The sequence below is a fragment of the Falco punctatus genome (genome assembly GCF_963210335.1).
Source record: "Falco punctatus genome assembly, chromosome: 4".
In the NCBI taxonomy this organism is placed as follows: domain Eukaryota; kingdom Metazoa; phylum Chordata; class Aves; order Falconiformes; family Falconidae; genus Falco; species Falco punctatus.
Genome location: NC_137583.1, coordinates 44,476,091 through 44,503,951, shown reverse-complemented (window position 1 = coordinate 44,503,951; position 27,861 = coordinate 44,476,091). Strand labels below are relative to the sequence as shown.

Here is a 27,861-nt window from a genome sequence, read left to right as displayed (position 1 = left end):
CGTCCATCCGCGCTCTGGTCTCGCCCTATTCAGCTCTGTCCCCGCCCACCCCCTCTCTGGCTCCGCCCCTCCCCGCTCTAGCCGTGTCCCTCTCTAACCGCTCCCCGCCCCTCCGTGGCCCCACCCCCCCGTGGCCCGGCCCCGCCCCTCCGTGGCCCGGCGCCGTGGCAGCGGGGCGGCCGCCGCAGCCATGGGCACGGTGCTGCAGCGCCTGCAGCGCCTCCTCGATCGCCCCGGGCCACTTGGCGACCTGCTGGGCCGCCTGGAGGCCCGCACCGGCGTCCAGCGGCTCTACCTGGCCACAGGTGCGACCGGCACCCCCGGGTCCCCCCCATCACCCCGGTCCTCCCTTCCCGCCCCTCCCATTTGGGGGGTCTCCGAGGGTCTCTCCTCTATCCTGGGGTGTCCTGGCAGCCCCTCTGGGCTGTCGGGGGCGGGGGGCACGGGCAAGACCCCCATTTGGGCACACTGGCGGAGCAGGGCCGGGATGAGGGCCGGGGAGGGGGGGCAGCACCGCCCGTCCTCACCTTCGGCAGGCGTGAAATCCCGCACACTGACCCAAGGGGGAAGCACACCCCAAAACCCGTGGGGTCTGCATGTCTGAGGTGTCAGCCAGGCCCTCAAGACCCTGCAGAAGCCTGGCCCTGACGGAAGGGGGTCTGTCGGGTCAGTCCCCAAATCATGGCAGGTCTGTCCAGCTGGGGACAGGAGCTCCTGTCCCAGTGTCCCTGTCCTCCCTGCCCTGCAGGAGGGCAGAGGCCCGGCTGTTAACCCGATCCTGTTTGCTCATTCCTGGGAAACCAGCTGGCATCTCTTGGAGGAGCGTCCTCCCAGCATGACATGACCCCCCTCCGCGCTCTGACCCTCGGCCCGGTCCTGCTCTCTGCCAATTCACACCCCTCCGCATTCTCCAATTTGCTTTTTTATATGAAACCTTTCCTGGTTTCCCCCTTCCTCAGCCTTCCACCTTCTGGTGCGATTTCCTGGTCCTTTACCTGCTGCGGGGCTCATTTTCCCACTCAGAGGGGAAAGGGCTCCATGAACGGGCATGTGCCACTGCCAGCAGGTTGGGTGTGGATGTGGTGGGTGGCAGCCGGGTGGCTTCTGAGCAAAAGGGTCTGGGGGCTTTGGTGGTGCTCGGGTCTGATGAGTTTTTGGGGGTAGGGGAGGAACAGAGGCACCGTTTCCACTGAAGAGCAATGATCCTGAGTTCTCGGTCCCTGTCCTGGAAAGGAGAAGCTGCTGCTAAACTAAAAATACTGGATTTGTCCCTCCTCTGGCTCTGGAGTAATTCCTGATTTGTGTTTGAAGCCAGCAGGGTTGGTTCTGGATCCCCGGAGCCAGGAACAACCCCTGGGCTGTGGTTTGGAGCCCATCTTGCCTGGCCTCTGGGCAGCACAGCCAGGTCAGCCATGCAGTGGCTTTGGCGGAGTAAAAAATCATCCCGGAGGATGGTGTCTCCTTCCCAAGGCACGGGGCCGGCCCTCACACTGGCTGCTTGCCCTCCTTGCTGGGACAGGCATGGTGGGATGGCTCCGGCCACCCCCCTCAGCAGCTCTTTGTAAGCAAAACCTTTCACTTGGTTTTTTGCTGTTACATAAATTTCTCTGGGGGCTAAACTTAGCCCGTGAAATCCTTCCTAAGGCTCTGGGGGGAAATAAAACCCAGCGCTGCCTGAACCTGCCTCGGAGTTTTCCTTGAAGGGAGATTTGTGATTGCTCCAAAGCCGTGTTGCTCCTGCCTGTCTCCTGGGAAAGACTCGAAGCCCCGTTGGTGCCCGGGGGGGGTGGGCAGAGCAAGGTGCAGAAATGCTGCAGTGAGCAGAGCGGGGATAATCCATCCCCTGAGCCCAAGCAAGGGCTTTTCTCTAATTCACTGGCACAGACGAGTTAAGTCCTGGCTTTCCTGCCCGCTGCAGGGCACAGAGCTTGCGCGGATGGAGGAGTTTTTACAGAGTGTGGGGGAGATGCTGCTGGCCTGTGACTGTAAATACCCTTGACTCCGGCTCTGCATGTCCCCCCAAGCTGCTTTCCTGCCCCCATCAGGGTCTGTGTGTCAGCAGGTTGGGAGGGAGCTGTGGGGGGCTGGCATCTCCGGGCCCCCTGAGCCCACACCTGAGCAAGAGTTCTTCCCTGTGGCCACGGTTTTGGCAGCAAGGGCTCCTTGCCCTGGCTTCCCACATCCACTGGCTCTCCCAGCTCCACTGATCCGGCCGCTGTCTGAGGGCTGGGCAGGCTCCAAATGACCAAAGTCTTGGCTTACATTTAATTTTAATGATTTAATTTAATAACAAGGCAGTGGGATTGGATTTCTGGTTCTCAAGGGGCTGAATTCTTAATGAACAGCGGCTGCTCAGCACAAGCACGTGCAGGAGCTGTGTCTAGGGAGCAGAAGGGAGCTGCCCCCAGGCCCTTGGCTCTGGTGGCAAGGCTTTTCCTTGAACAGTCGTTACCAAAATGCCAAGCGGTTCCAAGCCCTGCGCACAGAGAAGCTCGGTGCTTTGACTTTGGACCGCAGGTGTGTGTTAAAAGTCTCTGCTTCTGACATCTCCGCAACCTTGGCCCACGTCCAGGCTGGCGACGGGTCAAAAGCTTTGCAAGTTTATTGTGGTAAAGTCCCTTCCAGGCCAGGGAGGGGACAAACGGTGACAGGAGGAGGTTGCAGCTCCCTTGGGAATGAGCAAGCACCTGCACTCCATGACAGACTCTGCCACGTGGCTGTGCAGATGGCATGTTGAGCAACTCCGTGGTCTGGTGTGCAGAGGGTCATACTGGGATTAACTGATGGTGGCTGTTATTCCCAACTAGAGGGTCCTAGCGTGTGCCTTTTCTCACTACTGCGATGAGAAAGCTGCTCAGCAGACTGAGCCGGGGTCTCTCCTCACCATCTATGTCAGCAGGCATGTGACGGTCCTTTCTGTCCCCCCTGGCAGGTTCTGTGGCATTCCTGGGGCTGTACCTCGTGTTTGGCTATGGCGCCTCACTGCTCTGCAACCTCATTGGCTTCGTCTACCCCGCATACGTCTCGTAAGTACCAGTGTCCTAGCTCAGCCTCCCTTGCAGCATCTAGAGAGCATTCCCTGGCCTTAGCTGAGGGTCTCCTTGGTAAACAGGGAGTTACAGTTGGGAAGCTCTTAGGACCTTCCTGAAAATGCTGGGACCTAGCTTGGGAGCAGCAGCACCCGGTAGGCAGGTTTGTTCCAGGGTTTGGAGGACTGGGGAAGGAGGTGCCCACCCTGGCAGCAGGACTGCAGCAGCAGTGCCCTTCTCGCTCTCCTGCTGCAGCATCAAAGCCATCGAGAGCTCCAGCAAGGAGGATGACACCACGTGGCTGACCTACTGGGTGGTGTACGGCATCTTCAGCGTAGCAGAGTTCTTCTCTGACACCTTCCTCTACTGGTTCCCCTTCTACTACGCTGGAAAGGTAATGGCTTTGCCAGGGGCTGCTGGGGCCAGTCCTTTCACTTGGTGGGTGAACTTGGAGGAACCAAGTGTGATGGGCTCTGCCCTGTTATCAGGGTGGTGGTTGTGGCCACGGTGGGGCCACAGTCCAGTGTGGAGCTTCCCACATCAGCTGAGGTCCTGGTACCTCCAGCGAGCTCCAGCCTTGGGAAGCTGCTGCCTTTGGGCCAAGCTGGGACTGGAGCAGCTCAGCTCTTCTCTCTTGTGGGGGCTGCTTCGCTCAGCCTGGGCCCTGCCTTACCATCTTCTAGCTCTGGAGTGTCTCTCCTCCCTGCAGTGCCTGTTCCTGGTGTGGTGCATGGCCCCCGTCTCCTGGAATGGGTCGCAGGTGCTCTACCAGAACATCATCCGGCCCTGGTTCCTCAAGCATCACCAGACCGTGGACAACGTGCTGGGCGACCTCAGCGCTAAAGCCCTGGACACAGCTTCCAGCATCACCCGCGAAGGTAACGTGGGTCCCCCAGTCCCCGCTGTCCTTCCCTGTGTCTGGGGCAGGCTGTCTTCTCTGGAGCACAGCCCAGCTCCACTGGGATGCAGGCAACTCTCACTTTAATTACCAGCAAGCAGCTGTCCCTCTGTGACCGCGGGCCGTGCTCTCACGGCTGCAGCCCCGTCCCACCGTGGTGGCAGGAGCCAGGCTGGGGGCTCGCTCTCGTCTCTATAATTCTCTCTCTTCTCTTTGCGCCTCACGGTCCAGTCCTGCAGACTCTGGTCAGCAGCAGAGCCCGGCTGACGGCCGAGGTGGCACCGCAGCTCAGCTTGTCTGTATGTAAAGAGCCGCGGTTCCCGCTGCCGCTGAAGGGGGAAGGGGATGTTCTGCGCTGGTTGCCTTGCTGCTACCACCTGACACTTGGCTGAATCCTGTGGATGGCCACGGCACTGGCCAAACCACTCTCCTGCTCTTGCAAATGCTGATGTGGCCCACGCACAACCACCCCTTCCTCCCTTGGCATTGGTAGAGCAGGCGCTTGCCCTCCTGCTTCTCCGTAGCCAGAAACACCTCCCATAGCCAGACCCCCAAGCCATGTGTCGTCCCTTGGCCCTGCCATGTCTGTGTGTTCCTCAGCGCTGGCACCAACTTGGGGCTTCCAACCAAAGCCCGCTGGATGCAGGAGCTGCCTGCCAGGCCTGGGGAGGGCAGGAGCGGGAGGGAACGGGATGGTGGTGCACAGCCAGGCTGGGCTCATCCCCAGGCCACTGGCTGGGTGGCCACTGCACCAGGGACAGGCTCCAACACTGTCCCCGTGTCTCTTGCAGCCTCCAGAGCAGCCCTGAACCTGGCACAGGAAGCGGAGAAGAGCAAGTGAGAGGGGCCTGTAGTGGCACCGGCACCGCAACCCCGAGCCTGGGCCTGGAGCCACCCAGGCCAGGCCTGGGTCTGCCTAGGCCAGACCTTGGGCCCTTAGTCCACCTATGCCAGGCCCGGGTCCCAGGTCGCAGCCCCCACTGAGCCAGACCCAGGTCCCGAGACCCAGGTCCCAGCCCCCACTGAGCCAGACCCGGGTCCCGAGTCCCAGACCCCAACCCCCACTGGGCCAGACCCAGACCCAAGTCCAAGACCCGGGTCCCGGGTCCCAGCCCCACTGGGCCAGACCCAGGCTCCAGGTCCCAGGTCCCACATTCCAGGTCCCACTAGGCCAGGCCCGGGCCCGTCTTCCCCTGACCCGATCCCAGCCCCCACCAATGCTGCCCCCAATAAAACCCCGGAGACCCCCAGGGCTCCGCGAACCACCCCCCTCCGTGTGCTCCCTGTGGGCGGCGCCTTTAAGAGCGAGAGGGCTGGGCCGTGGGGGCGGGGTGGGCGTGACGTGGGAGCGTGACGTAGGGGGGCGTGGCGGAAGCGCGGCGCGGGCCGGTGGGCGAGGGGACGTGGCGGGGGAGCGTCGCGGGGGGGGCATCTGCCCGTCCTGGGGTGGGTCCTGTCTGTCCGGGGGGCGTCTGCCTGTCCTGGGGGGTGCAAGGGGGGTGTCCGTCCGTCTGTCTGTCCGGGGGGGTGGGGGCAAGGGAGGGGGCGGCTCTGTCTGTCCATGCCGGGGCGGGGGGCTCCTGTCTGTCCTGGGGTGGACAAGGGGGGGCCTCTGTCTCTCTGTCCTGGGGTGGGCGGGGGGTGTGTGTGTGATCTGCCCCTCCATACTGGAGGTGTGTCTGTCTGTCTGTCTTGGGGCAGGCAAGTGGGGGCCTCTGTCTGGGGGAGGCTGCGGGGCTGTCTGTCCTGGGATGGGCAGTGGGGGGAGTGTCTGTCTGTCCTGGCGGGTGGGGAGGGGGTCTGTCCACCCTGCAGCAGGTGGTGGGAGGTCGATCGGGACAGGCAAGGGGCAGCAGTGGATCTGCTTGCATGTTGGGGGGGGGGGGCGGGGGCAGGGGGGTCTGTGTGTCTGTCCGAAGGGCAGCATGAGGGAGGGGGGGGGTGTCGGTCAGTCTGTCTCTCTGTTGGTTGGGGTGGGGGCAGCGCAGGCCACTTATCCCCTGCCCCCCCAGCCCCCATGCATGAGGCCACCCCGTGATGAGCTCCAAGGCCAAGCGGGTGCTGCCCACCCGCCCTGAGCCCCCCAGCGTGGAGCAGATCCTGGCTGACGTGCAGGGCACCCACCCAGGCGACCCCATCTTCCTCCTCCCCACGGAGCCCTGCCGGGACCGCGGCCCCTCCCCAGGTGAGCAGAGAGAGCAGGGTGGGCTGGGGTCTCCACCACCCCCAGGTGAGCTGAGAGGGCAGGGTGGGTGGGGGGCTCCCCCAGCCCCAGGTTGAGCCCCCCCTGCCCTGCCCCCCGCCAGGCTCCCCCAGCCCCGCTGTGGATGAGAGGGAGCAGCTCTACTGGCAGAGCCGTTCCTACGTGGAGATGAACCAGCGGCTGCAGGAATCCCAGGAGCGGCTGCGGGAGCAGTGCGAGGAGCTGCGGCAGGCGGGAATGGCCTTGGAGCGCGGCATTTCGGAAATGAAGCAGAAAGCTTTCTGAGCCCGGCGGCCTTAGTGCTCGAGATCCCTCTACACAGGTGCCGGAGTTTCCTCGGGACTCCGGCAGTTGCGGTTTTGCCTGCCTGAACTGGGGGTAGAGCCATTAGGGTTTGGTTTACGGGAGGATCTGGCGTTGCCGCGCCTTGCCGGCACCTCGCTGGCGTGTCGGAGGGGCTGTGCCGCCTTGGCAGCCTGACCTTTCCCTGGGGAGTGGTGTGATCTGCTGCCCATGGCCGGGGTAGGGCTGGCTGGCACGGCAGCACGTTCCTGGTGCAGGAGGAAAGGCTCGGCTGCCGCCCTTGGTCCCTGCTGCCTGTGAACTTGATCCCCCGCGGGTGGCATGTCCTTTGCACCCTTGCGCCACAGCTTCACCTATGACTTTTCCATCTGGTACTGCCCTGAGGATGACCACATCGCCTCCCGCATCTCGGAACGCTTGAAGAAAGAGGGTTTTCGGGGCTACACAGAGCACCAGGACCAAGTAGCCGGGACATCTGTCGTCCTGACTGCTATCAAGGTCATCGAGGCCAGCCGAGTGGCCATCCTTCTCCTCTCCGCCAAGTCACTGGGCGACCCGTGGTGCCAGCGTGTTTCCCAGTGGAACCTGTATCACATCATCCACTGCCATGGCACCAAGGTGATCCCTGTCTACCTGGGCGTGAAGAAAGACCAGGTGCCCCGCTTCCTGCAGCACCTCCTGGAGCTGGAGTACCAGACCGAGTTCTTCTTTGACAGGCTTGTGCACAGCCTGCGAACGTCCCACTCGGCCACCAGCCGGGCCAGGCCAGCCCCAGTCCCCAAAGCAAAGAGCTGAGGGACCCAGGGTGGCTGGGGGACAGTTTTGCAGCCTCTCTGGGGTCCGCAGCCCAGTTTTACAGCCTGTTCAGGGGCCAGTGTCCCATATTGCAGCGTCCTTGGGGTCTGGGGGCGGTTTTGCAGCCTCCTTGGGGTCTGGGGGGTGGTTTTGCAGCCTCTTTAGGGTCCCGGGGGCCGATGGCCCTGCAGTGATGGTGGCAGGAGCAGAGTTGTCCTGTAGTGCTAATAAAGGTGGTGGCAATGGGTCACCCCAGTGCTGGGGATTGTCACAAATCTCACTAAAACCCTTCTGGGAGAACTGAAGATGCGCCCTGCCGTCTGCACGCCCCCACGGGGGCTGAAATCGAAGCCAGACCCCGGGGAGCACTGGCGTTGCTGCAGGTGGTTTCGCACCCCTGCAGCCGTCACCCTGTGGGTGCCTCTTCCCCTTCCTGCCCCCCTTGGGGGTGGTCCGTGCTCCCCTTTCACACGTGATGTGGGGCCTCCTCTGCTGCCGGTGTGGAGTGCAGCAGCATCGTATCACTTCGGCAGAGGGATGGGGGTGAGGGGCAGCCCTGGGGGGCTGCTGCTGCTGCTGGTGGTCCTCTCTTCGGCTGGGCTGGGTGAGCACCGGGGCGGTGGGTTGGGGGCGACTGGCAGGGTCTTGGTATTGCTGGCTGACAAGGGATGGGGCTGCTGGGGGGGCTGGGATGTGCTGGGGACCCCCAGCCCTTTCCCTCTTGATGGAGCAGCCGATGGGTGGCAGCTGGACACCGGGACAGGCTGTCCTTTCCCCCGCAGCGCAGGGCTGGCTGCAGCCATCGGTTATTGGGGGACACGAAGCCAAACCCCACTCCAGGCCCTACATGGTGTCCATCCAGTTCGGGGGGGTTCATGCCTGCGGGGGTGCGCTGCTGCACAAGCGGTGGGTGCTGACGGCCACCCACTGCTTCCCTCAGCCGTGAGTCTGGAGTGGCCGCATCCTGCCTGGTGCGGCGGGGTGTCTGGGTGGGGTACACACGGCCAGCACTGGGCTGTGGCTGGCACTGGGCTCCCACCGACACTGGCTCTCACCGTGGGGCAGGATGAGGGCCAGCGGCACGGTGGTGGTGGGGCTGCACAGGCTGCAGGAGCTGGGGGTGGACACGCAGACCTTCCCCATCCGGATGGCCTGTCCCCACCCTGGCTATGACCGACAGACAATGGAGAACAACCTTCTCCTTCTCCAGGTGGGGCTTGCACCGGCCGCAGGGCAGGGTTTGCCATGGGGCTGGAGCAGCGAGACCCTTGGCAGTGCCACGAGGGCAGCCGGTGAGGGGGGCAGGTGGGGTCTGTGCCATGCCGGTGCTGAGTGACATTTCCTCTTGTCACCTCCAAGCGCTTTTGCAGCTTGGTGACATCCCCCAGCTCCTGCAGGTGCTGTGCTGGCTTGGTGTCCCCCCTCAGCCACCCCCCCACGGCAGCAGGGTGCTACCTGCCAGCCCCAGCCGTGGCAGGGGGTCTAATGCTGCCCACCACCCTGTCTGCAGCTGGAGGGGAAGGTGGCACTGAGCAGGACACGGCGGGTCATCGGGCTGTTGGGCCAGGAGCCGGTGGGGGGGGCAGCCTGCAGCTTGGCAGGCTGGGGGAGCCGGGGGCGCCGGGGGCTCTCGCCCACGCTGCAGGAGCTGGAGGTCACGGTGCTGGACGCGCAGATGTGCAACAACAGCCGCTTCTGGGACGGCGGCATCAGCCCCACCATGATCTGTTTCCAGGGGCACCGTCGGGGCTCAGCACCCTCCAAGGTGAGGAGGAGCTGGGTGGGGGGCAAAGGGCTTTGCAAGGGGGGCAACCGGCTGCAAAGCTCTGCCCACCCTGAGCCACCGTTCCTGGGTGTGGGGGACCCCAGGGAGGATGCTCACCCCGAGCAGAGAGGCAAGATGCCCCACCAAGCATCGGGGTGGGGGTGGGGGTGGTCCCCGGCCCCTGGCTGGGGTCCACACCCCACTGTCACCCCCACCCAGGGTGACTCTGGTGGCCCCTTGGTGTGCGGGAAGCGGGCGGCGGTGGCCGGCGTGTTGTCCTTCACCAGCCAGGACCTCACCGACCCTTTCAAGCCACCGGTTGCCACCTCAGCCGTGAAGCACAAGAAATGGATCCGGAAAACGCTGCGGGGGGGCTGCGGCTCCCCCCAGGCCCCAGCGCGTGGGACAGACAGACCACCCCTTCCTATTTACACAGGTTGGCTTTTAATTCTTAATACTGTCCAGAGTCCCAGTCAAATAACATCCTTGGTACACACATACAGCAATGGGGGAGGGGGGCACGGCAAAACCCGCAGGATTGTCCGCGCAGGAGGGGGCACACATGGAGTGGTGGCAGTGGCGGGCGGGAGTGGGGGGCACTGCTGGCTCTTCTGGTCATGCACATGGTCATGGCACGCAGGAGCGGGGACACGTGCTGCCCCCAGGGACTTTGTCCCCATGACCCTGGTGCACGTCCCTGGGGACGTCGTGTGTGTCCCCACAGCCCTAGTGTCTTCCTGGCCTCCGTGCGTACTCCCATGGCCCTGGTGCAACCCCCCAGAGCCCCTCACTACGCTCCCCCAGCCCCCTGGGTGTGCCCCTGTGTCCCCTGCGCATGTCTCCATAGCCCCACGTCTGTCCCTGCAGCCCCACCATGGCACTGGGATGTGGGGGGCCCACAGGTCACCCCGTTGCAAGCTGTAGGATGGGAGATACCCAAGGGGTCAGGGAGCACCTGGACCAGGGGGCCCCTCTGCAGCCTGCCCCATCCCTGGGGCTGAGACCCTTCCTGCACACCCCATCCCAGCCCCGGGGCCGGCTGGCAGCAGGAGCGGGGGTGTCCCCCGTGCTTTGGGGCCGGGAGCCCCCGTGCTCGTGGGCGCAGTCCAGTCCTGGGTGGACTCGTGTCCACGGCCTGTGGGGACACGCCGGGATCCTGGCTGCGAGCCGGGATGGGGCTCTTCCACCCCAGGGGTGGGAGGCTGAGGGGGCTGCAGATGGGAGTGAGGGGCCCCAGACCCTTCCCTGAGGGTTGGGCACCCTGGTGCCGGCTCAGCACCCCGTCCCCTCCCAACACAGCGCCCTAGCCTGGTGACACGACCCTGTGAGCAGCCCCCGGACCCGAGCCCGCTGGGACTCCTGCCGCCTGGCTCCTCCCGATGCCACCTTGAACCTCTGCAAGCACTATGGCTGCAGGTTGCCCATTAGCAATCAGCTGCGCACCTTAATTAGGCACCTCCAGCAGCACAGCTGGGGAGTCCTGACCCCTGTCTCCCCATGGCCACGTGCTCTCCCCTCCACAAAGCCTCTCCCTGCGTGGATCCAGCCGTGCGTTCCCTTCCCCCCCCCCCTCCCCCCCCCCGTTAATAAATGAGCTGTGATTGCTGGCAGAGCCGGGTGTTGGTGCTGCAACGAGCTGAAGCATGCGGCGGAGACCTGGCGTCGGGGCGCAGCATCTTCCCGGTGTGCAGGATTAGGCCCTGGTTCAGCCTCTGCCCAAGGCAGATGAGCAGGATGGGGGGACATGGGAACACGGCCCCCACCTGGGCTTGTCCCGGGATGTCCATCAGCAGGAGGAGGTGGCCACCGAGACCCCAGGTTGGGGCATCAGCCCTGGCCCCAGTGCCCAGCGTGTCCCCCCAGCTCTGCCCAGTCCTCTGCACTGGGAACTGCAATGCTCCGGCACAGCAAGACCCCAGCTGGGGCAGGCAGCGGGTTGGGGTGACTCGCCAGTCCCCCGCTGTCCCACATCGCTGTCCTCCCCCAGCACAGTCCTGGCTAGCTCCCGCGGGGCAAGGGGTGTCACGGGACCCTTGCCAGCGTTTCCTCTGCGGCAGCTGCTCAAGCTTGGATTTTCTCCACCGCCTTGTCGGCCACCACTGTCACTGCCATGGGGCTGGGGACGTAGTTGAAGGGGGTGACGCGGGCAGCTCTGCTCGGGGAGCCATGTCGGCTGGCGGGGAAGGTCCCAGCGGGTGCCTCGTGGCCGAAGGAGATGGGCAAGGCGGCCTTGGTGGGGGCCAGAGCTTCACCATCGCAGGTGGCACGGCTGTGTGGGGGCCCCTCGCGTGTCTCCAGTGTGGGAGAAGTGCTGGAGTTGGTCTTGGTGGTGGAGAAGTCCTCGGTCTGCACCACGGCATCGCTGGTCTTCCTGGGGCTGGGGGTGCTGGGGTTCTCCTCCTCACCAGCACCTGCCAGCGGCAGGGCGGAGGAGGGCAGCGTGCTCTTAAGGATGTGGGGGATGTCTTCATCCCGAATCCTCCGCCAAGTGCCCTTCATCACCACCACCGGTGGCTTTGCCGGCTGCCCGCCAGCTACTGCCTCAGTCTGCCGACGCTGTGCCGATGCCTCGGAGTGGGCAGAGAGGACGGAGGAAGGGCTGCCCGTCCTCCGTGCCACGCTGATGTTGGGCGAGGATGAGTACCTCTTGAAGGGCTCGGGCATGGGGATGCTGGTCTTCACCGGCAGCCGGGATGGGCTCTCAGAGCTGGTCCTCCGTGGTGGCTTGACCCCAGTGGGGACTTTGCTGCCAGGCTGGGCTCTGGGGACGAGGGGCCGCGGGCTGGGGGACCCCGGCTTGGCCGCCTTCAGCTCCTCACAGCGGGAGGAGCAGAGGAAGACGGCTGGGAGGACAGCACGGCTGCGCTGCGGGGAGGCACGGCGAGGCAGCGAGGCGTCCGGCTGCGCCATGGAGAGCTCGGTGCGGTGCCGCAGCAGCAGGCTGGAGGATTCTTTGATGAAGGTGAGCTGGCGCAAGAAGCCGGAGCGGTCCGAGTCGCTCCCGCTGGAACGGGTAGATGACATCCGCACCAGGTTGAGCCGGCTGCCCCCTGGACCTCCCGGCCCCCCACCCCGTGCCTTGCCACCATCTGCCTGCTCCTCCAGCACTGGCATGGCCCCCCGGCCCGGCAGCACCTTCCTGCTGGGCTTCTGCATGAAGGGGATGCGGACGGGTGACTTCTGTGTCTTGGACTGCTTGGGGGCTGGGGACTTGGGGGCCGGCACTTTGGCTGGGGCTCCCTGTGGGGACGACGAGCCGCCCCCCTTGCCTGCGGCTGGGGGACCCTGCTTGGCGAGCTGGGAGGGTGACGGCAGCTTCTTAGGAGCGTGCTGGGAGGGGGTGGAGGTGCGGGAGGAGCCTGAGGAGGGGGGTCTCTTGCCGATGCGGGCGGGCGGCGTGGTGCTCCTCTTGGGCAGTGCCAAGTCACTGGTTTCGGGGGGCTTGCCCAGCCGGTGCAGGCTCCGCGAGCGCTGCTGGCTCAGCGAGAGGTTCTTGGCTGGTGGTGCCTCGGGCTTCGCCATGGGGCTTTTCTTCGGGGTGGCCCGCGGGCTGGGGGTGTCCTTGGCCAGGCTGGGCATGTAGATGACGGTCCTGCCACGGAAGACCACAGGCAGGTTGGGGACTGGCTTGGTGGGTGCTGGGCTGCGCTCTACCCTGGTGCCACCGCGGCCGGTGGGACGGGCACCCGGTGCGTCCTTCTTCTCTGGGCGGCTCTTGCTGTGCTCCCTCCTCGCCGCATCCCGGCTGGCCGCGCTGCCGGCCCGTTTCTTCTCCTGCCTGCCCAGGGAGAGCTGCAGGGTGGACCCGACCGAGAGCCCCGACATGAAGGAGAGGATGGAGTCGGACTCGGAGGAAGGCTCCCGCGAGAGGGAGGCAGCAGCCTGGTGCAGCCAGGTGACGATGGAGTTGGCACCCTCCTGGATGGCTTGCCACTCCACACTGTCCAGGTCCGAGCCCCGGTCAGAGCCGACATCCTCAGCAGGGCGATGCCTCCCCTCCCCCTTCCGCTCCCTCCCGCCAGTGCCCAGCGGCTTCTGCTTGCGCTCCACCATCCTCCGGCGAGCTGAGGGCCGCCGGCGCTTGGGCATGGCTGAGCCAATGCACTTCTGCAGCAGGTCATCCTCCGAATTGAGGCTGGGGGAGCTGGGGGAGCCCCCCTGGGCCTGCCCGGCTGCTGTGGCTGACCACAGCCGGGGGGCTTTGACACAGGGCTGGCCCCGCTCCTCTCCGTCAGAGAGGTTGGCATCACTCAGGGAGCTCATGGAGGAGCTGAGAGAGTAGCATGGTGGTGTCTCGTCAGCGATGAGGTTGTTCTGTGGCTTCACCTTGGCCGGCTGGGGACCGGGCTCAGGCTCCTTCCGGGGCATGGAGCTGCCCCAGCGCTCCTGCCTGGGCGCCCGGCCGGGCTGGGACACCTCCCTGCCCACCTCAGGCAGCTCGTCCGAGTCCTGCTCGTAGAAGCAGTACACAGCTTCCTCCGTTGGCGTGGTGTGGCACAGCGACTGGAAGGCCACCCCATCCTCCTGGGGAGCATCCTTCCTCCCGGGGGGACCACTGCTCCTCCCCACCTCCAGCTCCAGGCTGGCTCCGCTCTTCGGCAGGTTCTGGCCCCACTTGCCCTCCCCACCTTGCCCACGGCTCGATCCGGCTTTTCCCTTGCAGGCTGAGCTCAGCCGGGCGGGTGCTGAGCTGCCGGAGGCGGCTCTCCTGGCCGTGACGGTGCTGGTGCTGCCCACCTCGCGGTGCCCCTCGGGCAAGACCCCCGCCAGGTGCCCCGTCCCCGGGCTGCGGGGGCGCTCAGCCTCCTCGGCAGCCGGGTAGCGCAGGGTCTCATCGCTCAGTGAGGCGGCGCTGGAGAAGTTGACGGGGGTCCCGTCGGCTGAGTCGGTAAAGGAGTCATCGTCCTTGAAGAGGTCGCGGGCGGTGGCGCGCAGGTGCTTGGGGACGCTGGGGTGCGTGTGGGCTGGCACCAGCATGTAGACAGGGACGTGCACCGGCTTCTTCGTCTGGGGGTGCAGGACCTGGCCAGAGAGCAGGGAGGTTTTCACCTTGCGGAAGCGGGAGGGCATGGCGGAGCTGATGCACTCCTTCAGGATCTCGATGTCGTCATCAGATGGGGGCTCGGGGCGCTCGGCTCGCCTCCGGCCCCCCTCCAGGTACCGCTCCTCCCGCCGCTCCTCCCGCTTCTCATGAGCCACAAAATTCAGGTTGTTCTTCTCCGGGAAGGTGGGCATCAGCTTGAGCTCCACGTCCTTCTGCACATAGTGCTCGTGGAGGGGCAGGGCGCTCAGGCTGGAGGCACAGGAGAAGTTCTCGTTGGGTTTCTCCACTGTGAAATAGACCATGGAGTCCAGGTCCTGGGGCAGCTGGAAGCGTTCCTTGAAGTCGGTGATCTCCATGAACTTCTTGACATTATTCTCCCACTGGATGTTGAACTGGCTGGTCTCCTTCTCCAGTTGGCAGCCCAGCTCGAACAGGGGCGTTTTGCTGCGGCTGGGCGGCATTGTCTGCCCAGGGCTGTCAGGCAGCTCGCTGGGACTGATGGTACCGCTGATCATCTCACTGCAAGGGTCGCTCTGGATGGAGCTGGCGATGGAGGGGCTCTCAAAGCTGCCCAGGGAGCTGACGGAGCTGCAGCGGCTCATCACCAGTGGCGTCTCCTGGATGTAGTTCTCCGAGGAGCTGGAGGGCGTGAGGTCCTCCTGGCGCGATGGTGATGACTCGCGCAGGAAGATCTTGTCGCACTTCGGGAAGGGGATGGTGATGGGCTGGGAAATCCCCACCAGTGTGACCGGATCTGCATCCCCTGCCTTCTCCTTCTCCTGCCTTCCATCCTCACCTTCCACATCGCCTTCCTCCATCTCCAGGATCTCCAGGGAGGAGTCACTGTCCAGGTCGTTCTCACTGTGGCTCTGCCCATCCAGCACGTTGTCTGCCGAGGAGAGGGAGGAGAGGGAGCTGCACCGGGAGAAGCAGATTGGGGTGTCCTCCACTGAGTACTTCTGCACCGACTCCTGCTCCACTGTGGCTGGCGGGTGGGCAGGCAGTTTCTCTGGGATCTTGCTCAATGTCTCAGCCGTCTGCAGCAGCGCCGGGGGGAGCCAGGCTTGCTTTCTGCCCAGGAGGGAGGGGTGGTGGCTGGCGCTGGCAGCCGCACCACTCTTGGCCAGGGTCTCGAGCAGGGGGACGTGCTGGTAGGATGGGGAGAGTTTGATGGTGTGGACCTGGGGGTCAGGGGAGAGCTTGCTGCCCGCCTCCTTCTTCCACTCGGGCTCCTTCTCCAGTGCCCTGGGGCTGGGGAATGTCACCGTCTTCTTGGCCCGTTCGGGCAGGTCTCGCTGCTCCAGCTTGTCCGGCTCAGCCGGGTCTCTGCCCTTGAGCGTGGGGGGTTCGACCCGCTCTGGTTTGCCACCCAGGATGCTCTTGAGGTCGAGCCGGCTCGGCCGCTTCTGGTACCGCTGCAGCTCGTCCCGATAGTCGAGGAAGGCGGCCCTGGTGCAGGGCTTCATGTGCTCCTTGGTGCAGTAGCCGTCGCTGGTGCTGCCGCTGTTGAGGCTGTCATTGGACAGGCTGGTGTAGGCGGTCTTCAGCCGCAGCAGCGTGTGTGCCCGGCTCAGGCTCTCCCGCTTGGCAAAGCCACTGGTGTCCGAGAGGCGGCACGGCGAGCAGGACTGGGCGCGTGCCTCGTGCACCTCCTCGGGGCCGTACTGCCAGTCTAGGCAGTGGTCCTCCGAGCTGAGGCTGAAGCTGTCATCTGAGGACGTGTGCATGGTAGAGATGTCCTCCACCAGCTTGTCGATCTTGGCCACCGTGCTGGAGATCTTGTTGGCCAACTTCTCAGCAGCCAGCGAGACGTCATCCTCTGGCAGCGCCGGCTTCTTGGGCTCGGCCGGCTTGCCGCTGCCGTCCTTCTCTGGCTCCGGGCATCGCCTCTGCGCCAGCGCCCGGGGCAGCGCCTGCCCCTGGAGGAAGGAGGAGTTGAGGAACATGGAGAGGACAGAGGCACTGGCCGTCTCCACGCCGGTGGAGATGTTGGGCACCTCATCATCATCGAAGCAGCCAGAGTCAGAGGCGTAGTCCTTCACCAGGCTCTCCATGTGCCGCGTCGGCTTCTTCACGCTCTGGCTTTTCAGGCTCTGCTTCTCCATGGTGTCGAAGGTCTCGGCCAAGTGCTTGGCATCCAGCTCAGCCTCCAGCGCCTTCTGCTTGCGCATGTAGAGCGAGGGCATGCAGGAACCTGGCGAGACGACGGCTGTGTCCTTGTACTTGGGGGGCCGGTTGGTGAGGAGGTTGCGGAGCGCAGCTGCACTGCCCATGGCGATCATCTTGTGCTTGGAGTGGATGAGGTTGCGCAGCATGCTGACCGCCCCCAGGTCCCAGAGCAGCTCCTGGTCATGGGGGCTGCGGGCAGACAGGTTCCAGAGGGTGCCACAGGCATTGCTGACGATGGTGAGGCTGTGCGAGCGCAGGTGCTGCAGCAGCGTCTGCAGGCAGTTGTGGTCCCGGAGTACCTGCCTGCAGGATGGGGGGGATACCTGGCCATCAGGACGGTCCCTGACCCCCCTCCACGCCACCGTCCCCACCCCACGGCAACCCTCACCTGTAGTCCTCCCGCGTGGCGATGAGGCTGGAGACATTCCTGAGGATGCCACCGCCGCTCTCGATGATGGCCAGCGAGTTGCTCTGGCACTTGTAGGTGAGGGTGCTCACCAGGAAGCCCAGGGCTCCCTCCACCCCGCAGATGGCAGCTTTGTTCTCTGTGCTGTGCGCAGACAGGTTCCACAGCGCGCTCAGGACGCTCTTCAACGTGGACTCCTGTCCCGGGGACACACACATACACACCCATCACCCCCCGTCCGGCTGCCCTGGCACCTGCTGCCACCCGCTCCGGTGCTCACCTTGCCAGCGTGCAGCGCGCACCGTGTCAGCCCAGTCACGCTGCCCACCTCACGCAGCACCTTCTTGCTGTTGATGTCAGCTCTCCAGGAGAGGTTCCTCAGGATGCTGGAGACCACCTGGGAGGGCAGAGCGGGGTGTGTGTGGGGGGGGGACCATCCCCTTTCCCGGGGGAGCCCCCCACACTGCCAGCACCAACCTGGTGCAGCTCCTCACTGTCGGAGCCCAGCTGAGCCACGATGGCCTTCATGCAGCCCCGGCGGGAGCACAGCGTTGCCTGTGGGGAGGATGAGGATGGTGAGGGCGATGCCGTGACCCCTGCTTGGTGCTGCTACACCCCCCTCTCCACCGTCCCCCCCAACCTTGTTGACCACATCGCCAAAGGTGAGGTTGGTGAGAGCCATCCCCGCGTAGCGCCGCAGTGCCAAATTGAGGGGGTCGTTTGTCATCTTGTGCATCTCGTAGTCCACCTGCAGCAGCTCGGCCACTGCCTGCAGCCCACCTGTGGGGCAGGATGGGGGGTCACTTGGGAAAGGGATACCCCCCACCCCCGGCACACCCTCCCCAGCACTGCTGCTGCAGCACCAGGAGGAGGGTGGGCAGGGATGGCTGCGGTGCCAAAGGGATGGAGCCCCCAGCCCGGTGCTCACCCAGCTCGTTCATGGCCCGCCGGTACTCCTCATCGAAGGAGAGCTTCATGATGGCACAGGTGGCCTGGCAGATCTGGGGCTCGATGGGCACTGGCACTGTGGGGAGAAGGGGGGGTCAGCCCCAGGGTCCAGCACCAACAGTCTCCCCTATTGCCCCCCACCTCTAGCACATGTGGATGCTCACAGCCGCGTGCACTGCCATAGAACCATGTAGGCTGGAAAAGGGTCAGAAAAGACCTTTGAGATCAGGTCCAACGGCAGCCACGCACGAGTGTACGCACGGGCTGGCACCCCACTTGCCCCCGTACCCGCACTGCCCTCAGGGTCTTTTTCTCCATCCCTGCTCTGCATCTGCAGCCAGTCCCAGCAGGTCTCCGAGTAGGAGCGGATCTGCTCCAGCACGTGCAGCACCCGCATCTCCTTCTTGGCCTGGCCCTCGTCAGGCTGGGAGAAGACGATGTTGTGGAGGGCAGCGTTGGCACGCATGCGGGCGTCCTTGGCGCCAGTGGGGCTCTCGGGGGGGCCCGGCTCGCCGTCTGAGTCGTGCAGGATCTGGATGAGCAGGGGCAGGCAGCCTGACTTGCGCATGGCCAAGCAGCTCTCCTGCGAGCTGGACATGGCCAGCAGCGTGCGGGACATGTCGTCTTTGTCACGTGTGGCCAGCATGGACAGGAGCCAGAAGACCACCTCCACCTGCAGGAGGGGGACTCGGGGTTACACACAGCTACCTCCCCCCCCCCAAACCCCTGCCACCCCAGCCAGGCTCTGGCACGGCTGCCCCTCACCTTGCTGCTGCCCCCCTCCTCGGGGTGGGTTGGGGGGTCCAGGCTGCCATCCCCCTCCATGCCCAGTGCCTTCCCGCAGAGCTGCAGAGGAGGGGGCAGATGAGGGGCGGGTTGCAATGCATCCACCCCCATCCCAGTGCCCAGCCCCCTCCCGGCGTTTCAGGAACCCACTGGTGCCACTCAGTTTGGCAGCCATTGCAATTGTTGCTTTCATCAATGCCAGGGCTGTATTTTAAGCTGAGATCGGGGCTGATTGGCACCGGGGGGTGGGGGTGGGGGTGGGGGTGGTGCTGCCACAGCAGTAGGCTCAGGAAAGGAAGAGTGTGGGTGAGGTGAGTGGGGCAGGCAGCATGGAGTGTGCTACAGCTGAGCCCACGGAGCTGTTTGCATGGGTTGGCATCGGAGGGGATGTGGGGAGGCTGGGGTGATGAGGGAGCTGGGGGTGATGGAGGGCTGGAGGTGATGGAGGAGCCGTGGGTGATGGAGGGGCTGTGGGTGATGGAGGGCTGAGGGTGATTGAGGAGCCATGGGTGATGGAGAGCTGGTATTGATGAAGGGGCTATGAGTGATGGAGGGCTGTGGGTGATGGAGAGGCTGGGGATGATGGAGGGCTGGGGGTGATGGAGGGGCCGTGGGTGATGGAGGGGCCGTGGGTGATGGAGGGGCTGTGGGTGATGGAGGGGCTGAGGATGATGGAGGGGCCATGGGTGATGGAGGGGCTGAGGATGATGGAGCAGCTGGGGACAATGGAGCAGCCATGGGATTATGGAGGGCCCAGAGATGCTGGCAGTGCCGTGGCAATAGTGGGGTGGCCGCCCCGGCAGCTCTGGCAGATGCTGCGGAGCCACCATCGCCCGCCCGCCCGCCCGCTGCGCTCCATGGCCTACTTCTCGTCTCCATGGCAACTGCCCATTTCACGGTGCCCGAGCCACACAAAGCCCTGGCTGTGCCGCCGGCGGGAGATGGGGACAGCGCGGGGACCATGCGGGGGGCTGGCCTGGCCCCGCCACCCTCCCCAGGCTCCGGCGCTCCACGGGGGCTGGGGGCAGGGCCCGGTGGTGGCCCCTGGTCCCATCCCTGCTACCTGCGGCTCCGGCTGCTGCACCTTGTCCTGCGCCTCCATCAGCTCTTTGTCGATCTGCTCCAGCCGGGATGCCCGGATCTGGGGGGGGGGCAAAGCAGATGTCCATGAGGGCTGGGGGCTGGGACACCCCCCTCCGCCTCCCCAGGACCCCCAGCACCCCCAGAGCCAGGCATGAGGGTGCACGGGGCTGGGGCAGCCGGAGGCAATGCGCCAGGGTGCGTGGGGCTGGGGGTGGGTGCGTAAGCGTTGCATGGAGCTGGGTGCAAGGAGCTGGTGCAAGGCTGTGAGCATGCAAGAAGCTGGGTGTGAGGGTGCAAGGAGCTGTGTGTGATGGACACGAGTTGGTGCAAGTGTGCAAGGAGCTGGTGCAAGGCTGCAAGGAGCTGCATGGGATGGACACAAGAAGCTGGTGCAAGGCTGCAAGGAGCTGGTGCAAGGGTGTGAGGGTGCAAGGAGCTGGTGCAAGCGTGCGAGGGTGCAAGGAGCTGCATGTGATGGACAGACACAAGGAGCTGGGTGTGAGAGTGCGAAGAGCTGGCTGTGAGCGTGCACAGCCCTCCGTGCACAGTTGCACAGCCCTTGGTGCAAGGTTGCATGGTGCTGAGCACGAGGGTGCATGGGACTGGGTGCACAGAGCTGGGTGTGAGGCTGCATGGAGCTGGGTGCAAGGGCGCGTGGGGTTGAGCCAGTTGGGATGGGGCAGCGGGAGTCCCCCCGGGGTGCACGACGGGAGGAGGGGGAGGGATGGCTCCCCCACCCTGACCTGCGCCCGCTGCACCATCTCATCCGCCGTGCCGAAGCGCTCCTCCATCAGCGAGCGGATGTGCTGGGCCTCGAACTGCAGCTGCTGCCGGATCAGATCCATCTGCATGGAGAACTGAGGGGGGCGGGGGGGGGGGGCAGCATGAGGCGGGCAGGGTCCTGCCTGCACCCCGAGGCCTGGGCAGGGGGGTGCCGGGCTGCCCCCCACTCACCGTCTCCACGTGCGGCAGCTCGTCCAGGCGCGTGGCCAGGCTCTGCAGCTGCGCGTAGTACCACACCTTCTCCTTCTCCTCCTTCTCAATCTCCCCCAGCAGAAAGCACCTGGGGAGGCGGGGGGAGCCCCGTCAGCGCAGCCCCCGACCCCCCCGGCCCCATGCATCCCCCCCACAGCCATCACCTCTCCCGGTCAAGCTCCTCCAGCATCCGGAGGGTGGCTCTGCCCAGGTCCCCAGTGCCATCCCGGTGGGACACGGGTGGCAGCAGGCTGTCCTTGTCACTGCGCCCAGCGCAGGCCACCTCCGCCGGGAATTTGAGGTTGTAGAGGCTGGTGATGTCCATCTGCAGGGCTGGGGATGGGGACAGCGGCATGAGAGTGGGCTTAGTGGGGACCCCTCCTCCTCCCCACCCTGCTTGGGCACCCACCTTAGTGGGTACCCCCCCTCCTCCCCACCCTGCCCGGGCACCCACCTTTCAGCTGGTCCAGGACCTCCGTTTGCCCCGAGGACACCATGACCCGTGCCTCCTGCTCCAGCTTGCCCTGGAGGTGCTTCAGGACCTCCTAAAACAGGGATGGAGCCGTCAGGAAAGGTGTGGGGTCAGTGTGCCCCCTGCCCTCCCCCGCCCTCCCGGGGCTTGTTCTCACCTTCATGTCCGAGGTCTCATTCTCCAGCTTGGAGAGGTGGTTGGAGTTGTCCTCCAGCTCCCGCCGGAGGTGGCTGTTCTCCTTCTTCAGTGCCTCCACCTGCCGCACCAGCTGGTCGTACGAGGCGATGGAGCCAGACATCTTCACCTCCTCCAGCGCCTGGGTGGGGGTACAGGTGGGCAGCACCCCAAGGTGCCCCACAGCACTCTCGCGAGCCCCCCTCAGCACCCCACAATGCAGCCCAGGGGACCCCCACCACCCGCACACCCCCGCACACCCAGGGAGGAGGCAGGCTGCCCTGGCAAGAGCTGGTGCACCCCCAGAGCCTCCCAGGAGGCACAAGGAGGCACAAGGAGGGTGCCCGGCCCCATCGCCCCACAGGCAGGCAGCCCCGGCCCCCCCAGCCCCCTGCCAGCCCCTGCCTGATTTCCATCCTCTGCAGCAGCTCAGCCCTCCGCTCCCTTCCCCCTTTGTCTCTCTTTTGTCTTCTCCTTCTCAGAACCATCTCCCGCTTCGCTCCCCCCCACCAGCAAGGCCAGCCCCGTCCCCCCCCGCAGCACCCCCAGCCCCACTCTGCCCTCCACACACCCCCAGCCCCCCTGTCCCCCCCCCAGCCAGCCCCAGCTCCCCAAACCTCCTCCTTGTCGCAGTGCCCATGGCCACCCCTCGCACCTGCCGGGGGGGCACATGCAGCACCAGCACACGTGGGCAATGGCGGGGGGGGGACAGGGACCCCTCCTCACCACCCCCGTGGGCCAGGCTGGTGGGTGAGAGCACAACGGCCCCACGTCGCCTTCGTCAGTGCCACGTGTGTGCACGAGTGTGCGTGCAAGGGGGTGTGCACACACGGGGGGGGTGCACAGTGGAGAGGGGAGGGGGTCCCCTTCTCCCCTTACCCCACTGCAGCCCCCTGCTCACCCTTCCCCACATCGCCCGCGGTGCTGGGGCAGGATGGGACCCATGCCCCCCCGCTGCAGCAGGGTCAGGGACAGCGGCTGCCCGGGGCAGTGGCAGGATCGATCCCTGGCGCTGTCAATGTCCCTGCCCCCCCAAAGCCTCCCTGCGGCAACTCCCCAACACCCTGGGACACCTTTGAGGGGGCTCCATCCCCCCCCAGCCCCAAGGCAGCGGTGGGATCCAGCCCCCTCCCCAAGGCCCCACCGATGTCCTTCACACCCCAGGAGCCATCCTGGCTCCCACCCTAAACCGCTCCCTTGTCCCTGCACCCCACATCGGCTTGGGGACCCCCCCGGTTTGGGTGCTGCTGTGGGGTGTGCCTCCCCCTCCCCATGCTGGGGCCAGCCACGCTTCTGGAGGGAGACAAAGACCTCATGAATTCGCTTCTCACCGCTGCCAAGGCAGCAAATAACCCCCCCAGGAGAGAAATAATACTCAGGAGGGGTGGGCATGGGGCTGGGGTGCAAGGCGTGGGAGGTGGTGGAAGGGCTGGGGGGGTTGGGATGGGGGCTGCCGGATCAGGATGCAGGCTGCGGATCTGGGATGCAGGGTGGACAATGAGGGATGCAGGAGGGAGGATGTGGGAGGATGGGTGAGGGATGCAGAGGGATGGATGCGGGATGAGGATGACAGATGCGGGATGCAGGAGGAGGGATGCAGGATGCAGGAGGAGAGATGTGGGATGAGGAATGAGGAATGTGGGATGTGGGATGCAGGAGGAGGGATGAGGGATGTAGGATGAGAGATGCAGGATGCAGGAGGATGGATGCTAGATAAGGGATGCAGGATGTGGGCTGAGCACAGCATCCCATTGCTACGGTGACAGCAGATGGGGCAGCGCAGGCGGGTCCATGGCCCTTCCCCAGCAGCCACCAAACATGGGGGGGCTCAACACTGCGGGACACCGCGGGGGGAGAACAAAAGTCGGGGTCTCCTGCAGCTACAGGGGAACACATTCCCAACCCACCCCCCCACACCCCAAACCTCTCAGCGCCGACTGAACTGTTCAGAGTCAGGGCTCCAACCTGGCTCCACTGGGGGTGGGTGCTGCTTGAGCCCCCTCTCCCGGAGCTGCGCATGGGGTGCCCCCGCCCTGCACGATGCCAGGGTGCTCTGGCCAGCTCCCCCCCGGTGCTGTGTCATCCTGCAGCAGGTCAGGACAGGCTGGGACATTCGGCTACAGACACCCCAGGCAGGACATGGCACCAGCCCCATTGCACGGCGTGGGGAAACTGAGGCACAAAGCTGTTCCCCCTCCCCCCGGGACCCCCCTCTCCATGGTGACTGCTTTGGTTTGCAGGGAGTGGGATGCTGCTGAGCCAAACAGCAGCTGGAAGAGCCTGGGGGCTGCTGCAGCCCCTTGGTGGGATACTGGCCAGTCTCTGGGACCCCCCAGCTCCAGGGGGGCTGCTGGTGCAGCCACAAAGCTGGGGCACCCCACAACACCAGCCTTGCCCCGGCTCCTGCCGCTCTCCTGCCCTGCCTGGGGAAGCATGGGGGGGAGGGGCTGGGGGTTGACAGGGTGGGGGTCTGAGCTGTGGACCCCCGGCTCCCCGGGCAGGGACAGCCAAGCACAGCAGCGCTGGGGCTCTGCAGCCTGCAGGGAGGGGCTGGCCTGGCAGCACCTGCATTTGCAAAGCGTCTAGACACAACGGGAAAGGGGGGGCCCAGGGCTGCGGGAATCAGGGAGGGGGGGCCAGGGCTGCAGCTATGCTCCTGCATGCTCTGGCACTGTGATGGTCACTGTCCCACGGGACCCGGTGGCCCTCCGTGGGCTGCTGGAGACTGGGCGGTGTGGGCATCTCAGAGGGGGCTGGGACTGCTGTGTGCACGCCCCGGGGGGGTGCAATGGCTCAGGGCCCTGGGGACCTGGCACCCCAACACCCAACAGCTGCCCCTCCCTGCTCAGGGCACCCCAGAACTGGCTGAGGCCACTGGTGGGGCCTGGATCCAGCCAGCCAGGTCCTGGCAGGGCAGGTGATGCTGCAGCAGGTGGAGAAGCAGCATCTGCGCTGCCCACCGCACCCACTGCCCACCACACCCACTGCTCACCATGCTGCCCGCCGCACCCACTGCTCACTGCACCCACCACACCACTCACCACGCTGCCCACCGTGCCCACCGCTCACCAAGCTGCCCACCGCACCGCGCTGCCCATGGCACACACCGCTCACCGCACTGCCCTGCCCTCCCCTGCACTGGCCAACCTGCTGCATCAGCCTTCCGCACCACGCTGCACCGCACCGCACCGCACGGTGCCGCCTTGGCCGGAGCCCCCTGGGCCTGGCGGAGCGAGACAGGGCCGGTGGAGCACTGCACCCCGTGTGCCCCACACTCCCTGCACCCCTCGGCTCCCTGCCACCTGACCGAGGACAGGGATGGGGACAGGGATGGGGTGGTCCATGGTCCCAGCACTGCAGCAGCCGCCCAGCGCAGCCGCCTGTGACAGAAGCCACATCTGAGCCCCCCGACCGGCTGCGGCTCCCAGAGCCCCTCAGGGATGTTAAACAAACAGCGTGTTGTCACCAGCTCCCGCTGATTGACCCGCCAGCACGTGGTGGCCTTGGGGACCCCCGAGCACAGCAAACCCACCCCAGGGAGCACCAGGCTGGCCCCGCAAACACGACCCTCTTTCACCCCACCCCCCCAACTCCCAGGCAGCACCAGCACATGCCAAGGTCATACATGGGGGCACACGTAGGGTCATCCATGGGGGCACACACAGGGATGCTGGCACATGGGGTCTGCTTCCCCCTCCACGTGCAGCAGCCAACCCCCCGCAGTACCGACGGCCCCCCCAATGCCCCCGTGCAGCAGCTGCTCCCCCACACGCGTGCACACACGCACGTATGCTGCACGCACACGCGTGCACACGCACGTCACTGCCTTTGGACAAATGTGGAGCCCAGGCAGGGTCGGGGGGGGGGGGGGGGCAGTGGGGTGACCCACACCCCAGCAGATATACCCCCATGCAGGGACCCCTGGGGCCAACCCCCCCCCCCAAGCTTCCCCATGCCATGAGAGCTGGCACTGGGGTTGGGGGGCAGGAATGTCACTACTGGTGCCTGGCACCCCACACCCAGGGGGGGCTGGGGACACCCTTGCCCAGGGCCCCCACACTGGGACCCATGGGAACCCCTACCCCGCAGTGGGCTTGAGGTTTAAAGGCCGAGATTGTTGAGGGGTGGGTTGGCGGGGCAGGGTGGGGGGTGGGTTTGGGGCTGTGGGTTGGGGACTCAGCCCCAGCCTCTTGGACCAGCCCTGCACCGAGGAGGGGGTTGTGCGGGGGGGCGACCATCGGGCCGGGGCGGGCACCCCAACGGGGGACCCCCAGCCGCGGGGGCAGCTGCCCCCCCCCGCCCTGTCCCCAAGATGGGGGTGGGGTGGGGATGGGATGAGGATGGAAGGTCTGTGCTGCCCCCCCCCCCCCCCCCCAGCCCGGCGGATCCCCGGCATTGTCCGGCCTTTGTCCCGGCGGGACATGGGAGCTAAATGCTGCGCCCCCCCCGGACACCCCCGACCCCCGGGATGGAGCAGCGCCCGCCGCATGACGGCAGGTTCCGCGCAGTCAGGGCCGGGGGCATCCTCCCCCGCGGGGGGAACACGCACAGGCAGATCGGGACGCCCCCAACCGCATCCACCCCCCCCCCCCCGCAGTCCAGCAGCGCACCCAGAGCCCCCCCAACCCGCGAGGGACCCCCGCACCCCTCCGCTCAGACACCCCCCACCCGGCGCGGTCCCCCCCATCCCAGGCGGCTGCAGCGGCCGGAGCCGCTGGGACCCTCGGGGGGCTCGGGGGGGCAGGGGGGAGCCCGAGGGAGCCCGCAGGGGGCAGGTGCGGCCGTACCTCATCCCCGGCAGCGGCGGCGGCGCAGCGGAGCTGGGCGAGGCGCGGCCCCGAGCAGCCGCATCCCGCCCCCGCCCCCCCCCCGGCTCCCGGCCGGGATTTTCCAGCGGCGCCGCCGCCGTCAGAGGGCGGGAGCCCCCGCGCCGGTACCGGGGGAGATGAAGCCCCTATGCTCCCCCGGGCCGGTACGAGGGGAGATGGAGCCCCCGAGCCCCCCCGGGCCGATACCGGGGCTGGGGGAGATGGAGCCTCCCGGGCCGGTACTGGTGCTGGGGGAGATGGAGCCCCCGTGCCCCGCCTGGGCCGGTACCAGGGGAGATGGAGCCCCCCCAGGCTGGTACCGGAGCTGGGGGAGATGGACGCCCCTGGGCCGGTACTGGGGCTGGGGGAGATGGACCCCCCGTGCTCCCCCCGGGCTGGTACCGGGGGAGATGCAGCCCCCATGCCCCCCCGAGCCGGTACTGGGGCTGGGGGAGATGGAGCCCCCGTGCCCCCCCTGGGCCAGTACCAGGGGAGATGGAGCCCCCCCAGGCTGGTACTGGAGCTGGGGGAGATGGAGCCCTCTGGGCCGGTACTGGGGGAGATGGAGCCCTTACGCCCCCCCCCCCCGTGCTGGTAGCAGGGCTTGGGGAGATGAAGGCCCCACAGCTCTCCAGCCCCACCTTCCCCCTTTTCCAGTCCTCCCAAAGCACCAAGGGCTGCAGGATCTGCCCTGTACCCCTATCCTGGGGCCAAACCTTCCCCCCCCTCCCCCCAGCTGTGACCTTTGCCACGTACACTCCAAGGCCACTGTCACCCACCTCCTGGCTAAGGTGTCCCAGCCTTCCCAGCAGCTCCCCAGGGACATGGGACAGGGCTGAGGTGGGCATCCGTCTTCAACCTGACGGAGGGACCCCAGCCTCGTCCCCCCCCCCCCCGACCAGCGGGAGCTGCCCGAGGATGGTCAAGGTGACATTGCTTGAACAAAAGGGATGCAGAGCCTGGTGACATGAGCCCTTCCCTAAAGGACAAATGGCCCCAGCATCAGTGGGAAGGGCTGGCGCCAGCCCCCAAGACCCCGCAGGGATGAGCCAAAGTCACCCGCCAACTGCAGGGACAGAGATGAGCCAAAGCCAGCCGCTGAGCCCCTGGCACAGCCCCTGCTGTCCCTGGGCAGATGCAGCCAGTGCCCAGTGCCAGTGCCAAGCACAGCGGTTCCTCATGCCAAGGCCTCGCAGGACAAAGGCATGGCTGTTCAGTCCCAGTAAAACCAGGATGAGGCCACTGGCACATTTGTCACTGCCTCTGGCCGCGCGCCTGTGTCACTGCCCACCTGAAGGTTAGCAGGTTTTCCCAGCACAGCTCATGCCAGTGCCCATCACTGTGGCACTGGGGACATGCTGGGCAGGGTGAGCACTGCTGTCGCGCTGAGGCCACTGGGGAGGGAAAGCAGAGCCAAGTGTGCCAGGAACAACAGGGACAGTGACGGCTGTGTGCCACATGGCCATACCAACGCTCCTCACCGGGCCAGGGGCTGGGGACATGGCTATACCTCACACCGCCATCCCTGTCCCCCTGGCGCTCACCACAGCTCCCAGCAGTGTTTCCTCCGGCTTGGCCCAGGCCCTGGGGCAGCTGCTGGGACAGACTGGATCATCCAGCCGGGATCAACTGGCCAGGGTCCACCACTTTGTCCTTAAGAGCAGTTTCTCCCCAGGAGCCATGGAAAAACTTTCCTCCCTCATGCCAAGCAACCCCCCCACTGCTCTGACCCACCAGACACCAAACATTTAAAAAGAATCCCACCATTTCAGATGAGAAAATAATTTTGGGATCTCTGCATCCTTGGCAGCCAGTTCCAAAGCCCCCAGAACCCACCCCTCAATTCACTTTACTTCCATGGTACATCATGCAGCACGTGCTTCCTGGGGAGAGCCGAGCAGTGCTTGAAACACCACAAAAAAATTAAATCAATGGAAGCGCCGTTCCCCCCATGCAGCAATGGGCAAGGGATTCCAGTCACCCACTTGAAGCATTTCCTACAC

General features: G+C 65.8%; 4 protein-coding genes across 13 annotated transcripts; 3 read left to right on the top strand and 1 right to left on the bottom strand.

The window, feature by feature from the left end:
- Positions 1-95: 95 nt before the first annotated feature.
- Positions 96-5,193, top strand: REEP6 (receptor accessory protein 6). Of its 3 annotated transcripts, XR_013927825.1 has the most exons (7): positions 96-305; positions 2,933-3,026; positions 3,285-3,423; positions 3,739-3,907; positions 4,159-4,226; positions 4,719-4,964; positions 5,067-5,193. XR_013927825.1 is itself a non-coding variant. In XM_080385489.1 (6 exons), exons 1-6 carry the CDS (start codon positions 191-193, stop codon positions 4,734-4,736), a joined length of 603 nt encoding a protein of 200 aa, XP_080241615.1. In that variant the 5' UTR covers positions 96-190; the 3' UTR covers positions 4,737-5,193. The 3 variants fall into 3 exon arrangements, 2 of the variants coding, with proteins under 2 accessions (XP_080241615.1, XP_080241616.1); XM_080385489.1 differs by having other exon boundaries at positions 4,719-5,193; XM_080385490.1 differs by lacking the exon at positions 4,159-4,226 and having other exon boundaries at positions 4,719-5,193.
- An 82-nt stretch (positions 5,194-5,275) lies between these two features.
- On the top strand, positions 5,276-7,503 carry LOC308063043 (UPF0449 protein C19orf25 homolog). 3 transcript variants are annotated; one of them, XM_080385472.1, is made up of 3 exons: positions 5,276-5,316; positions 5,940-6,157; positions 6,234-7,503. In XM_080385472.1, the coding sequence occupies exons 2-3, from the start codon at positions 5,965-5,967 to the stop codon at positions 6,413-6,415; spliced, it is 375 nt and encodes a 124-aa protein (XP_080241598.1). In that variant the 5' UTR covers positions 5,276-5,316; positions 5,940-5,964; the 3' UTR covers positions 6,416-7,503. The 3 variants fall into 3 exon arrangements, with proteins under 3 accessions (XP_080241598.1, XP_080241599.1, XP_080241597.1); XM_080385473.1 differs by having other exon boundaries at positions 5,287-5,373; positions 5,940-6,112; XM_080385471.1 differs by having other exon boundaries at positions 5,287-5,373.
- Positions 7,504-7,534: 31 nt separating this feature from the next.
- On the top strand, positions 7,535-10,605 carry GZMM (granzyme M; the record flags this gene model as incomplete). 4 transcript variants are annotated; one of them, XM_080385463.1, is made up of 6 exons in its annotated part: positions 7,535-7,832; positions 8,011-8,170; positions 8,294-8,438; positions 8,739-8,993; positions 9,306-9,429; positions 10,293-10,605. In XM_080385463.1, 6 exons carry the CDS (start codon positions 7,535-7,537, stop codon positions 10,298-10,300), a joined length of 990 nt encoding a protein of 329 aa, XP_080241589.1. In that variant the 3' UTR covers positions 10,301-10,605. The 4 variants fall into 4 exon arrangements, with proteins under 4 accessions (XP_080241589.1, XP_080241587.1, XP_080241588.1 ...); XM_080385461.1 differs by having other exon boundaries at positions 9,246-9,429; XM_080385462.1 differs by having other exon boundaries at positions 7,654-7,832; positions 8,011-8,134; positions 9,213-9,429.
- Positions 10,606-10,748: 143 nt separating this feature from the next.
- APC2 (APC regulator of WNT signaling pathway 2) lies at positions 10,749-27,849 on the bottom strand. 3 transcript variants are annotated; one of them, XM_080385457.1, is made up of 15 exons: positions 25,838-27,849; positions 21,034-21,192; positions 20,859-20,949; positions 20,569-20,737; positions 20,384-20,492; positions 20,173-20,286; positions 19,410-19,487; positions 18,326-18,406; positions 17,849-18,233; positions 17,541-17,636; positions 17,253-17,392; positions 17,090-17,167; positions 16,893-17,009; positions 16,595-16,809; positions 10,749-16,509 (listed from the first exon to the last, which is right to left on the bottom strand). In XM_080385457.1, the coding sequence occupies exons 1-15, from the start codon at positions 26,279-26,281 to the stop codon at positions 11,055-11,057; spliced, it is 7,731 nt and encodes a 2,576-aa protein (XP_080241583.1). In that variant the 5' UTR covers positions 26,282-27,849; the 3' UTR covers positions 10,749-11,054. The 3 variants fall into 3 exon arrangements, with proteins under 3 accessions (XP_080241583.1, XP_080241584.1, XP_080241585.1); XM_080385458.1 differs by having other exon boundaries at positions 19,431-19,487; XM_080385459.1 differs by lacking the exon at positions 20,173-20,286.
- Between the last annotated feature and the right edge of the window lie 12 nt (positions 27,850-27,861).